The 14,924-nt window shown below is 45.1% G+C and overlaps 1 protein-coding gene across 2 annotated transcripts in view; it reads right to left on the bottom strand.

Moving 5' to 3' along the window:
* Positions 1-1,921: 1,921 nt before the first annotated feature.
* Positions 1,922-14,924, bottom strand: part of KLHL29 (kelch like family member 29) — a 405,364-nt gene continuing 392,361 nt past the window's right edge. For both annotated transcript variants that reach the window (XM_056343947.1, XM_056343948.1), the window contains one exon: positions 1,922-4,258. In XM_056343947.1, coding sequence (XP_056199922.1) covers positions 4,075-4,258 — 184 coding nt within the window. In that variant the 3' untranslated portion in view covers positions 1,922-4,074. The remainder of the gene's footprint in view (positions 4,259-14,924) is intronic.

Raw genomic sequence — 14,924 nt, 5'->3', positions numbered from 1 at the left:
TGCTGGCGTCTCCACCTCAGCCGAAAGCGCGTTTCAACTCCTGTGTTTGAGCTGACTTGAAATGGGGGAAAGAAGCCATTAAGGGGTGAGCTTAAGGGTCTCATCCAATTTAAAAAGATTGTATTAGCATGACAAGTTGTTAAAATGTCAGAGTGGCTACAGAGTCAGTGGCTTCCTAGGGACCTGGTGCAGGCTGCAGCCTGCCAGGACGTGACTGCGTACGCTGTTTGTAGGTTTAGCCCGTTATGTTATATTAGTCACCTGTTCCAGCCGGTGGTGGGGAGGCAGGATGGTTCTGAGCCCTTGCCCTTGCTTTTGTGATGGCAGACAAAAGCTTTGGGATCGGTTCCCATTTTTTCGGAGCAATTCTTCACGGGAAGCCAGGCGGGTGGCTCAGTACTTGAAGCAGTTTGTGCATTTGCTGCCTCTGCTGATGAAACATAATGGCACTGGTGAAGCCGGGCAGGAGTGCAGGCTGCGGCTCCCCTCCCGGCTCATCCCTGGTGCTCGCCCTGGCATTTTGTTTGTCTGGACTCCACCGCGGGCAAGCTGGAGTGTAACAAAGCCCTTATTATCTTACTGCAATTGCACTGTGCTAAGCTCAGCCTGATCACCTAGCTGCAGTTAATTAAAAGACGGGGTTACTGAGGTTTTATTAGCGTGGCGTGTTTGCCACTGGGTGCCACAGTGGGAGAAAGGTGGGCGACTTGTGCGAGTTGCCAGGGGTGGGTGCTGACCAGACCACAGCCCCGTTTGGGGAGCGCTCTCCTTCCCCAGCGAGCCTGGGGGGAGGCAAACCAGCCAACAAAAATTTTTATCGTTATCAAGCTGCTGAGCCAGCCGGTCCCCTGAATTTCTTAAAGCTTTTAAGAAGAAAAATCTCTGGGCAGATATGTGCACATGATTCATTTGGCAAAAGCACTCGGCCAACTTCCCAGAGGGGAGCTAAAATAATTTCCACATACAAGTAAAGCAAATAGCCTGTGTCTTGTTCATCCTCCCAAGTATTATTGACTAGTGCTGAGTAAGAGATCTGTGCGGAGCGCTGATGAAAAGGCTGGCAACTCATTCCGCTTGGTCTGGATTACTGCAGCGTGGTTGTGTACTACTGAACTGTGAGGCTTTTAGGAATCTTCACAGGCGGTTCAGCCTGAGCCACTAAGCCTAAACTAAAATGTTTAAAAACTGTGGTTCATGCTCTTAACTACTTGCAGAGATGTACTGTGTAAGAACCGGAGACAATTTCAATGTATGTTGGATTCTTACTGTTAATGCGTCGAACAGCTATTAACTGCTCAGGTCCAGCTGCAATGTTCCGCTGCAGTGGTGTTTGAGACGAGTTATATTTGGCTCGCCTTTGTTCCACATCCAGTTTTACAACTACCAGATGACACCCTAATGAAACATCAGAGAAATGATGAACGGCTGCACTTAATTGCTCTCTGAAAGATGTATCCAGTGAGGCAGCAAGCTCCTGCTCTGGATACGAAGGAATTTTGACCATGGGGCAAAAGTGGCTTTCATCTTTTAGACATCGCAGCAGTTGCAGTACAAACCTTAACTTTCATTTAAAAACCAACCAAACAAAAGCTGTTCATCAGTGTTTTTTTCCAAGATAGTTTCCTACACTATCTTGAGCCCTTTTGTTCTTAGTAAGTTTTGGAAAATAAACAAAGAAGAAATAATCTTGCTGAATGAAATCCAAAATCACTTCTAAGAATTTTTGCCAGAATGAGACTGGAAGTACTTTGGAAGCTACTGAGCATTTAAAGTATTAGCAATAAATTTTTGGATTTGCAAGAGAAGCTAGCTGGATGGAATGAACACATTTGCATCCATGGCTGGGACGAAACCTGAAGTCACCATTCATGCAGTGTTTCTTGGTCAGTCATGACAAAATTAATCCAATCTGGATGCTGAATCTAGATCTATAAATATATTTATTATAATATAACAAGAACTTAACAGTAAACATAAACTATATACAATGCCATTACAGATAACCCTGTTTTTAATATTATTCACAGAAATAGCCAGTTTTGTTCCAGTGTGAGAAATGAAGAAATAAGCTAAATTGGAAATGTTGAATGTGTTTAGGTCTTGTTGACAGGTAGCACCTCCTTTGGAGGCAGACACACACCAACACTAAAATTAGTCCTGCCCCAGGCAGTTAGAAACTTGTGCTCCAATCTTTAGGTTCACACTTGCACCCTGTTTGACATAAATACTTTAAATGACATACTAGTATATACTTTTGTTGTGCTTATTATTTTTTTTTCTTTAAAGAATAAATAAAACAACTGCATAACAAAGGCTGGAACCTCACTGTCAAAATGAGAGACTTGAGTCACCCTATAGCTTGACTCAGCTGACTTGAGCACTTTTTCTTTAAATACTGCAAGATACAAATTTCATTTTTTTCTTTTATTTTATAAACGATTATTAATAAAATAAGATGATTAGCTAACCATCTGCATTGTTTTCCCCAAAGCTGTAGGCAGACCTCCCTCTGTATAAAAAGGCTAGCATATTTGGTATGAAATCAACTAGATGTTGACTGTAAGATCTCACCCACGCCCTGTACAGGACCCTCCTTGTTGAATTACTGGCATGGCATTGGGGATTTGAGTCTGCAAAGGCAAGTATGGCAACTTTTTTCCCTCTATTTGAAAAGAAATTGGACAATCCTTAGCTTGGGGTTAGTTCCCATTTGTGAATTTTAAGATTCCTTCCCCTACCCTTCTGTGTTACCCGGTCCATCTCCCATTTGATCCTTTAATGTATAAATTTATAAAGAATTTCCACATCACAATGCTCTCTGGATAGACAATATTTTAATATATATAAAAATATAACCCCTGTGCTGTGCATATACTTACAACTCTACATAGTAATCATTTTAAGTCTCATACTGGGCTTAAGTCTATGTATTTTTCTACCATGGGATTTAAACTCGTGTGTTTAAAATCTGTAAGTAAGAGAAGTATAGGGTTTCCACATCTGTAGGGAAACTTGAAAAAGAAAATAAAGCACTTCTCAGACTTTACATGAAAGATAGTGGTGTATATCCCAATGTAAGGAATTTTGGTTGAGAGCCAAAACTGAGTGCGTAGCTGCAACAGGAAGCATTTCCTCCATTTGATGAAAACATCAAAATCCCACACTGCACTCTGTGTTTTAATGTGATCCCAATCAGAAATGAAGACAGGTTTATCAGGAGAATACCTCTGGAATCGAAAACATACTCATTTTGTGTTATGGGAATCGAGCACTGCCAAGTTTGATCATCAGCAGAAACTGGGAGGAAAAAATTCAGAAGCTCCCACACCACCTGTGGGCACGGCCACACATGCCCACACAAGTATCACCAGGAGCAGAAACTCACCCAGCCCAACAGGCCTTTTTTTTTTTTTCTCATCGTTTTACATGGAATTTATTACCAATGGCTATTCTTCTTCTCCCCAGTCCCCGCCTCACCCCCCTTTCTGGGTTCTGCTCTAGAGAACTGCAAGATTCATTTGATCTGATGGAAGACTGACATCAACGTAAGCCATCTGTCACACAAGATTTCTCTGTCATTGGTATTGAAAAGCATGTATTTGTTAAAAACAAATGTAGGAATCAAAGTGGGAAGGACACTTTGACCTTTCAAATAGACTGATGCCTAAAGTGTAATAGTAAAACTAATCTGCATGGTTATTTTAAGAATCAAGCTTGAGCTCTAGAGTAAAATGCAGATTTCCCCCCCCCCCCCCTTCCCCAGCTTAAAAAATATGTGAAATTCTATTGCACCTGGGTTGACCAAAAGCTGACGTCCAGAACAAGTGCCACTATAACATCTAGTGACACTCTTGTATTATTAAGTTACAATATCTTACATAGCACGGAGCTCTCTGCTCCTTCTTCACCAAAAGGTGAGGATGATTTTTCTACATTCAATGTAGACACTATTCAAGACTTTAGAGCAATATGTTCACTGGCTGGCTTTGCTGCTTTTTTTTTCTTAAGTAGTAGTATTATTCTTGCCTGCTTTCAACAGGTACAAACAGTTCTCCGTCCCACTCCTGGGTAACATCAGCCGCTCTGAATGTACTTCTTGATTGCTACACAGCCATGTCGAAAAACAGGGCAGGGCATATTTGGTAGAAGTGTCCACGTGTTTGTTTTAGGGTCGTAGGCTTCCATGTTTCCCAGGGCAGGTCCTTCACTGCTAACGATCCCACCAGTGGCATAAATTTTTCCATCCAGAACCACAGCACTGTATTGTTAAAAAAAAGTAAGTTTTAGTTAGTTTTCTTAACAAACAGTTTTCTTTTTAGGCTTAAAACAAACCCAGTCTTTTGTAACAAAGGGCGAATGATGAATACACCTTTAATTCTTGTCTATATAAAGCTGTGTAGGGATTTCTCTTCCCTCTCCCCTTCTCTTCGCCCTATTAATCCTTTTTTGTTCCTGCCAGGTAGGGACATGTTGTCTCTAATTTAAACAACAGAAATTAGTCTATGTAAGATGTTTCTCCAGTCTACATATGGGATCTGCAGCCAAACGTAGCAGGACAATGCATCCCTGTAAAATCATGTACACGCAAAAGCAACCTGAGCATTTTGAACTCCCTGCTGCCTTGGTTGGAGTAGACTCTTGCTTCAGACAAGTTTCTCCTCCAGTTATCAAGGAATGCTGCAGGGAATACAGGCAAGGGGAAAAATCCTCCAAAAAATGCTCTGCTGCTTCAGCCTCTTCCATGGTCCTGCTTTGGTGCAGGAGCCTGGAGGTCCCACTGACTTGTCCTCCTTGTGCACCCAGAAGGTTGGTGTCAAGCTGAAAGCCAGCCTGGGGCACACGCAGCTGCTCGCTGGGGACGTGCAGCTGAGGGATCAGCAGGGGAGCTATATGGAGGCATCCGAAGAAAACAAAAAAACCTTACTGCTTTTTTAAAGTGAAAGTGCTCGACTTCAGCCATCTCTTGCAATATACCCAAATAATATCCAAAAAGGATAAGGAAGCTGGGCTAATCCTGTGGGCTCCTGACAGGCGGTAAGGTGTGCAGGTGTGGAAGCTGCTTGAAAGAAGAACTGCCCTTCAGCCTCATGGCTTCCTTCTCCTTCCACACAACCCCTCAGCCTCTCCAGCAATCACAGGCAGGGCACGACACTCGCTCTGGGCTAACGAAGACAGACCCAGGGCTGGGCTCCTGTGCATGTGTTTGGAAGGGGCAGAAGGATGACAGAAGCAGCAGGCAGCTGGGTGGGGGAAGCCCAGGGATGCTGTGTCCTCTGTGCTGCCTTTCCACTGCACGGGGGGAAGCTAAAAGCGGGGGTGGCTCTGCTTTTCATCTGCTGCGAAGCCTGAGTTTGCCCCCCAACACTTAAAGATGATGTTAAGTGGGTGGGGTTGGTGGTGGCTTTTCTGGTGGCCGGGGGTCCCTTCCTAGAGGTTTTTCTTCCAAGAGCAGCTAGTGGATGGTTGTGTTGGGAAGGAAAATGGAGATTTGGAGACTGCATACACACCAGAGGACAGCAGGGAGAAAAAGAGGGAGAGGAAGGCAAATTAGTTGCAGCCAAGAAGGTGGCCTAGATCTAAGAAGGTGGAGGAGGGTAGTAACCCTGTAGGGTTGGTAAAAGTAAAGTTGTCTGGCTAATTTTGGAGCAGTGGGAAGAAGAAGGATAAAAAGGGATAAAGGCAGAAGACACAGAGCGCTGGAAGACCCAGGATGAACTGAGACTAAAATGGCACCGACAAAGCCATGTGTTTCTGAAGACCACAAAAACTCTGATGTCCTTGTGGAGAAGCAGAGCCTGAGGTTAAAAATAAACCCACAATGACAACAGTGAGGACTCAAATAAGCCTAGTCCCTGGATACTGCCAGGAAATAATGAGAATCTTGTCAAAATAACTGTTAATCTGAAAGGAGGAGGAAGGAGAGAGAGACTTGAAACACTTGATTAGAGCCTATCCACAAATCAGCAGGGCTGGATGGTACATAGCCCAGGGTCCTAAGGGAGTTTGCTAATGAACTTACTGAACCACTGGTAATTATTTTTTGAAACGTCAGGAAGAAATGGGGAAGAACGAGGACTTGAGTAAAGCAAGCGTCATCCTGAAAGATGGCTCTGAAAGAGAATGAGCCCACCTCTGAAAAGGCCAGAGCTGGTGGTGAAGAGGGACTCCTGCCAGGGCTCGGGTCCCTGTGGCCGGGAGGGCGCAGAGGTGGCGGGACCAGCTGACCTGGTACATCAGAAAAACGTGCAAATTAACTCACGGTTTAGGACTAAAGATGTTGTGGGGGTGGGAAGCCCATCTCTGTACTGGAACGAGTGACTGTTTGAAAGCAAGACAGGCTGGGAATCGGAGCTTGCAAAATATGGCATGGGGGAGGGGGTGAGAGGATGGTCCCACCCCATGCTGAAACAGGCACGATGTGGTGGAAGGTCTGCTGAAACCAGCAGGGTGAGAGTTTAGAAATGCGGCCACGGGGAAATGGTTGCTGTTTGCTTTTCACTTTTTTTTTCTTAATAGTGAAGCTGAAGGAGATGGAAACTTATTTGAAGTGGGATACGGTTTGGGATATGCCAGGCAGAAGATGTCAGAGTGTCAGAGGTGGACTGCAGCACAGAGCAGCTTTGCTGTCTGGGTGCTCTAATGAAATGCTGATCAGTCATTAAAAAGGTACCCTTACACAAACCTTGACCAAAAAAAAAAAAGTAGCAAATGGGTTAATTTAGTAATTTTGTTGGGTGAAGTGGGAAAAAACAACGAAACTCCCAAAGAAAGAAAAGATTCCCCGGAAAGATTTGCCTGCAGAACTATCAATAATGGGAGTTAAAAGAAATGCTGGCGTGGAGCATGGACTCTGGGGCTGGTTCCGTCAGTGTTGGTGATCGTGGTCCAGTGCCCATGAATAGCTTCAGCCAAGTTTTACTGGTGTGGACATGCTAGGGTAGATGCCAGCACAGGAAAGGACCCTAGTGGCTGTTACCACTTACAGACAGGGCATGTATTACTAATGCTGCTTGTTACCTCGTGAGACTGCTTGCACAGAGCTTTTGATCTGGACGGGAAGAATAGGATGGCCCGAGGGAGGACCCTGTGCAGAGACCTTTCCATCTGTGCTGTAGGTGACCCTGGCAACAGGAGCCAAGCCGCAACCAGCCATTCCTAGCTGGCTGTGTGCTGCATAGCTGAAGCCTGGCCTTAGGTGCCCAGTATCCCCTTTGGGCATCTAGTGGCATTTTAGGTCTCTAAACATGGATGCTTTACAACTCCTGTGTGGTATCTTAGCTGCCCACATTTCTTCTAGTAAAGTCTCCTCTGCGGCATGTTTACTAGCAGCTGCTCTAAGCCGGAGCTGCTACCACCACAGAGCAGCTGAGCAGCCAAGAACACTGTCCTGAAATGGTCTGGGTCGAGTCCCTCTCCAGCCCGTGCTCTGGGTGAGGGGTTACAGCAGGTGGGCAAATGTTGGTCTTGTTTCTCCAGCACCTGGGCTACAGCACGGAAAGAAATTCCTGGCCAGCGGCTGAGACAAGCAGCTCGATACTGTAGCCTGCCATCATGGTACTAATGTGCTGAGGAAGAAATGGATGCTGAATTCCACCCTCTGAAAGACTGTATGAATTTTAAATGGTGATTAGAGAAGCTTCTGCCCCCTCTGTATGCAATTCCCATAGATAAGACTGGCATAATGCTTCGCTTGTGAGTCATGCCTGAGGTTAAGAAAACCAGTGAGCTACTCCTGCTACCAAGAAACAGGCAGTTCTGAGTATGCAGTGGGTACTTACATGTGCAGGGGACTTTGGAGACATTCAGGCATCTCTGAGGCTAAAGTCGCAGGTATAAGATCCATTAGGAATTTAGCCCTAGATTGCTGCTACTTTGCAGTATTAGGACAATCGCTGCTAATTTCTGGGACCTTAGGGAACAGGAAACTCAAGTGGGCTCTAAAACCTTGAGGGAAGTGAGTGGAAAGGAGTATATGCTCATTGCTCTTTCTTCATTACTGTGACAATATTTCTTTTCTCCCCTCCCTTCCAGCCCATCAGCTGTAAAAACATCGTTACCAAGGCTGACGTACAAAGAAAGAAATAATTACAATAATTAGGATGCGAGTTTATTGCTCGGTGCCATTAATCCTGAGAGATAAAATGATTACAGGCTGTCAGAGCCTGGGAAGGAAGGAAGCGCTGCACCGCAGAGCCGTGCTGCAGGGATGCAAACCCTCGGGCAGCTTTGGGGGCAGCAACCTCCCCAGCTAAGGAGCCGCTGGACCTCCGTCTCTCCAGCAGCACGCCTGAGGTGAAGGTAATCGGCATCAAAATGGAGGTCACTTCACCCACTCCTTCCAGGAAAACACGCTTCAGCATTTTGCATATTTTTACCCGGCAGGCTAACAACTCTGCTTTCTGTTCCCTGGGTAATTACTGCCCTTTACTAGAGAGACTTCACCTATCGCCCCGCAGCCAGTTCACCCCAGGTGCCAGGGCGTTCTTCATTGCCCAGACCATGAGCAGTGTCAGAGGATAAAGCTGTGGCTACCCCCCAACACTGCCACTACTAGTCCAGTCCATCTGCTGACCTCCATGAAGCTATGAATCATGCTCCTAAGAAAATCCTGATGAGGGTGAGGTGCACTAATGGCTCTCAGGGACCTGGCTGTCCATGGTTGGAGTGCTTGTGGAATCTAAACACCCTTTACATCTCTTCTCTGCCTATCCACCTTGCAGTCCATCCCCAGACTAAGCAAACGTGGCAGAGAAGATCCATCTCTGACAGCTGGCTATTAGAGGACTTGATGGGCAAAGCAAATTATTGAATCATAAAGTCATAGGACAGCCCAGGTTGGAAGGACCTCTGAAGATCATCTGGTCCAACCGTTCATGGGAAAGGGACACTAGATGAAATTATCTAGCACGCTGTCCAATCACATCTTGAGAACCTGCAGTGATGGGACTCTAGCATGTTCCTGGAGAGGATGTCCCAGTGGGTGATTGTTCTCACTGTAAAAAAAACTTACACTAAGATGAAACCTCTTCTGATGCAATTTGTATCTGTTGTCCTTTGTCTGTTTCATGTGGCTTCCTGTGAAGACAGAGCCTCTGTCCTCCTTGTAGCTGCCCTTGAAGTCCTGGAATACTTGTGAGGTCCCCCCAAGCCTCCTCTTCTCCAAGGAGAAGATACCTAACTCCCTCAGTCTTTCCTTATCAGGCAGGTTCTCCAGCCCCTTGGATCACATTCATGGCCCGCCTTTGGACCCTCTCCAGTCTGTCTGTGTCTTTTTTGAATTGTGGGGACCAGAAGTAGACACAGTGCAGCATTACAAGCGCTGAGTAGAGTGGGACAACAACATCTCTACTTGTGCCAGTAATGCCCCTGCAGATGCAGCCCAGGGTCTGATTTGCTTTTCTGGCTGCATTTGACTTTGCACTGCTTTTTAATTAACTTTTTTAATCACATGCGAGGAAACGCACCCACGCTCCAGCTCAGGCGTGGAGCACCGGGGCTCGGCATGCATGAGCTGGTGGTGCTTTCAGCTGGGGCCCTCCCTGTTCAGGCCGTTCAGCTGCCTGCCATTTGCTTGGTGGCCACCTTCCCACCAAGTGTGTTATGGACTCTCCACTTTTCATTTGAAAGCATCTTATAGTGAAGGTCTCCTGATGGGCAGTAATTTGGAAGCAACCCAAGGCGGAGGACATCAGTGCCTTTCTTCTGTTGTGTTTGAGAGCCGATGACCTGGGAGCTCCTCTCCAGCCCTTCCCTCTCCCAGTCATGATGGCTAGACATAGCACCAAGCAGTGGGACCAACAGCAAAGCCTGTTAAATTTGCTTATTATTATTATTTTAAAATTTCCTGCTTAGTCCTAAAGATCACATCAATCCTATGAGGAAATGTTAAATAATAATAATAATAATACAATAATCCTGTCTTGTTACATCTGGGGTTGTGAAAGATTTTAACTGGCTGAATTGCTGTGTTGTTGTTTTGACTCCCTGAAACTTTGTATCTTCTGAGGCCACAAACAAAGCTCCTCTCCCTCCTTGCTCCCGGCTATGCATGCACACACACTCACTAATTTATTGGAGCTGTTCCATAAACATTATTAAATAATATCAGTTAGATAAACACAGAATCTGCTTAAAAGAAGAAAAAAATTCCCACATTTATTCGTGGATGAATTTCACAGAGTCACAGCATGGCCAGGGTTGGAAGGCACCTCTGGAGATCATCCAGTCCAACCCCCTGCTAAAGCAGGTTCTCCTAGAGCAGGTTGCACAGAGTCGTGTCCAGCCGGGTTTTGGATGTCTCCAGAGAAGGAGACTCCACAGCCTCTCTGGGCAGCCTGTCCCAGAGCTCTGTCACCCTCAGAGGAAAGAAGTTCTTCCTCACATTCAGGTGGAGCTGCCTGTGCTGCAGTCTGTGCCTGTTGCCCCTTGTCCTGTCCCTGGGCACCACTGAAGAGAGCCTGGCCCCGTCCTCTTGGCACTCGCCCTTAGGATATTTGTAGACATTGAGAAGGTCCCCTCTCAGTCTTCTCCTCTCCAGGCTAAACAGGCCCAGCTCTCTCAGCCTTCTCTCATCATCTCATCATCTTCATAGATGATTTAATTTCCTTCATTTCTTTCCTGCCCTAAGATTTCAGGACGGCTTTACTGGAGGTGGAACTGAACGATGTTCATCAGCTGGGTGGGGTGAGCGCTAGGACAGGAGAGCCTGCAGGGCAGCAGCTCCTGCAGGACGTGGCTCCGTGCAGCGCCAGGCAGAGCTGGCAGTGCTCCTTACGCTTTTGCTTAAATGGGGACCTGTTAGTGAAACCTGCATGGTGGTTTGCAATGCTGAAGTGAAAGGCGCTGCCACCGGCCCCACGGGTGGCAGTGGTTAGGGTGCCAAAGTGTTGTCCAGCGTTTGGTAGCTGTGCTAACAAACTCCGTAGGTGTCTGTGGCTGGGTTGGCAGCTGGGTTATGATGTTTGAGAGTGCTTGAGCTTGGGTGGTCATGTTGTGCTGCAGAGGTGGCATCTTTACAATGAGATGGGGAAATGAGGGTCCAGATTAGTCATGGTCGATTAGGGTGATATCATGCCACTTCTTGGAGCAGGATTATTAGTGTGGGTGTTCTGGCCAAGCTCCAGTTGTATTCTCCCCTGCTCTACGAGCACTTTCCCTTGCTAATGATCCAAAACTATCATGTGGCATTGTTACCTGTTGCTGAAAACCAGCAACGTTTTATTCCAGAGTCCACTGCACACCAGTAACAGCCCAAGCGCTCTGTCTGCATCAGTTACGCTTTAATGCACACCGAAATCCTTCACGTCTTCAACTGCTACAGAAATTATTGCTGTTAGTCTGGTGCAGCAGTTCTTGTCCGCTGTCTGCGGAGCATCATCCCAGCCACATGTCTCCTTTCAGATTTGCTGGAAGATTTCAGTTTTCCCTTCTGGACCACAAACAGTTCCAGCTGCAAGTGCTGCCTGCTGAAGAGACTAGCCTTTCCATCTGCAAGCTTGAGAAGTGTGCGGCCATTAAGGAACTGTACTCCGTAATAGCTTCACATGGGAATATCCATCCAAACAAGCTGTGCTCTAACCCCTGCCAGTTCCTGGAGTTACCACAAACTTTGCAACAAGAAAAGGAATCAGCTGGGGGAGTCTGTGGCTGGTGCCGCACGTTAGCAATGACTAGTAGTTAAGCACAGGAGTCACTGTGCTTGGCTGTTCAAGAACAAGGCCTTATTTAAAAAGAAGAGGGGAAAAAAAATCCACAAACCGACCCTGTTTTTGTGCTGTTCAGCCCGAGCTGAAGTTTTATTAAAGATTTCCATTTGGCAGAACCATCTAATAAATCTTACTGGTTAACAGTCAGAGGAGAAGGAAGAAAATGCTTTTCTGGTGTCTGTTGGGAATTGCTGGTGCTAAATTAGCTTCTCTGGAATTATTGCTGGCACCATCATGCTGCCGCTGTTGCCCCGTGGAGGCTCTCTGTAGCACACGCCTGTTTGTACGCTGCCTGCATCCTAAGCAAGCAGAATATGGAATTTTTTAATCATGAACAGAAACACATTCAGTATTCTTTTCACTTGTGGAAAAATAAACCCTTGAAGGGCGTTGCGGGAAGGGAGAATGCCCACCTGCAAAGGGAGGCCTTGCCAGCACTGGAGGGGGGGATGACTTTGCAAGTCTTTCTGGAGGGAGGTGTCTGGCAGGGCAAGGTGTGATCATCCCGGCTCTTCATCCCTGTTGGCTGCTGTCTGCTGCCTCCACCTCTGAAGATGCCACAAATGAACCAAGACGAGGTCCATGCGGCAAATGGGATGTCCTTGCCTGATGTTTGGGAAATGTCAACTCTCCCTCACCCTCACACATTGTGTGGAAGACATTCAAGACTTGCGTGTGAACTATCGGTGAATTTTAAAACACTTCAGGCCTATTATAGCTCTTTGCCCACTTGGCACCATTCCTCAAAGGGTTAATTCTAGGTCAACACAAACTTCTTACTGACTTCCATCAGGTGGACTTAATCTGAAAATGATGCTCAATTTGCTCTTTGTTGATTGTGAGCCCGAGACCTGAACCACTTATTTTTTGTTTTTCATTAAGAGTAATTTAATTTGATATTAAAACCATTTGAGTGGACCTTTAATTTTTCACAGACAGGGAATGTCACACACATTTCTTTCCCCTGTGCTCCAAGCCATCACACTCCCTAGCCACTTACAGGCAGAAACAGCGCAGATAAAAATAAAAGTGATGCAGTCAAGATTTTTCCCAGCAAATTCAGTATTGAGTGATACCTGGTGAGAGGGGATCAATAGCATGCGGTTAATTTTTAAGTTGTTTATGTTGCTGCTTTTAAATCATGTTTTTTGTGATCCATGCTAATGAGAAGAATGAGGAATTTATAGATTCATAGACTAAGGTCAGAAGGGATCTCTGTGCTTAGTTAATCTGAGCTTGTGTATATGCAGGCCATGGACTTTTCCCCAGGCAGCATCTCTCTTGGAAACGTATCTAATCTGCTCCTAAAAACACTGAGTGTTGTTGAGTTCACCCCCTCCCTTGCTGGTTCTCTGTTTAATTATCCTTGCTGTTGGGAAAGTGCCTTACTTCAAGGCTGAGATGTGTAACTTGACTTTCAAGCCCTTGTCACCTGCTTTGCCTTTGTGAGACTGAAAGATTTTCTACTCGCTCTCAGTGATGAAGTCACCTCTCAGCCTTTCATTGATAAATTCCTTAAATTTCACATCAAAGATCTGATTTGCAACCCGGGGTCATTTTTGCAGCTTCCCTTTGAACTTCTGCTGATATTTCCACATGTTGATGCATGGACCCAAGACCTGCGTTCATCTCGCCAATGCTGTATGCTGCAACTCTCTCTCTTCCCAGCTTCAACCTGTTTTAATTTCGGTGTTAGGGCCCATATTATATATACAATATTGCACTGACCTTTTATTCACCACATTACAATGAAAGCTCATGTTGTGTACCTCTGAGTGCCTGACTTTCTAAGGGGAACAGGGCTGCTAGGATTGTGCTTTCTTCATGTATTACTTTGCATTTAAAGTAGCACTGCTAGCTTGAGACCGTCTCTCTGAGACAGGCAGATAACTGGCTAAAATAGCTCTTTCTGTAATATTTTTCTACCCACCAAGTGTTATGCCACCTGCAGCCTCTACCAGGGGAGATTTTTTACTATCTGTATTGTTGGGAGATGTATTAAATAGCACTGAAGAAGAGTCAATGCTTGCTACCGGTGGCCTTGCTCAATGATATCTTCTCATTAACAACTACATTTTGAAATCTGTCAGTGAAGCAGATTTAATCTCTCTAATGTGTGCCTTGTTAATTCCATATAATACCAGTCAAATACCTTGGAGAAATCGCAGTATATTATACCATTACAGTTGTCTTTAGCAGCCAGGAATGTTTTATTAAAGACCAAAACAAAGAACCCAAATTCCACCCCCCACTCCTCCCCCCCAAAAAAGCAAAAAATCAGAAGACAACAGGTTGGTGTAACAAGACCCATTTTCCAGGAAAGCGCATTGATTGCTGTTCATTATATTATTAGCATCTAGTTATTTGTTGATGAAATCCTAAATTAACCACTCTGGTATTTTGCAGAGGACCAACATGAGGCTAAGTGAGGCCACTTAGCCTGATGTTGGTACTTTGCAAAATTAATTGCTGCACTAAAATTCTCCCTTTCACCTTTTCAAAATACGAAAACACTTTGGCAGTGCACTGATCCACCCTGAACTGTAAGAGTTATTAAAAAATCAACATTAGTGGTTGAATCATCTCAGCGAAGTCTCTAAAGATGCCTGTGTCTAAGACTGCCAGGTTGCCTGGTTTGAGAACTTGATTTCTGAGTTCACATCTTTCCTTGCTGCCACCAGTGACCACTTTCGGTCACTCACAGCAGACTATGGAACCAAACCTTCTTACTCCCTTCCAAATACAGAAGAGGAATATACATCTGATCGGTCTGTGTTACACTTCGATACCTCAATAGCCTCATCAGCAATGGCTTTATAACTGATTAAAATTACAAATTTGATCCCCAAAAGTTTAAAGTGCCTTTATTTTTATTCCCATTAGCTTTTAGTACTTCACTGGTTACCTCAGCCTCCTGTAGCAGCTGCTAGTATTTAACCTATTTGTTACTGCTAACCTCTCATTTTCCTTATTTCCATACATACCGATTCATTTAGGGTTTTTTTGTGGTAGTTTTTACATCTCCTTTTGGCTGAAATATTTTTTCTGTAACTATTTTCCAGCACATTTAAGAATTTTTGAAATTGTGTCTTTTTTGGCATCCAATTGGGATGTACTGAACTATTCCTTTTTTTGGTGGCTATCCCACTACAGGTTTCCAGTCCACTATTGCTTTAGGCTTTAGAAAAAATGTCATTTAAAATTTTGAAATTATTTTTT

Source organism: Falco biarmicus, chromosome 6 (assembly GCF_023638135.1).
Source record: "Falco biarmicus isolate bFalBia1 chromosome 6, bFalBia1.pri, whole genome shotgun sequence".
Taxonomy (NCBI): domain Eukaryota; kingdom Metazoa; phylum Chordata; class Aves; order Falconiformes; family Falconidae; genus Falco; species Falco biarmicus.
Note: the sequence above shows the minus strand (reverse complement) of the source record. Positions and strands in the feature narration are given on the sequence as shown.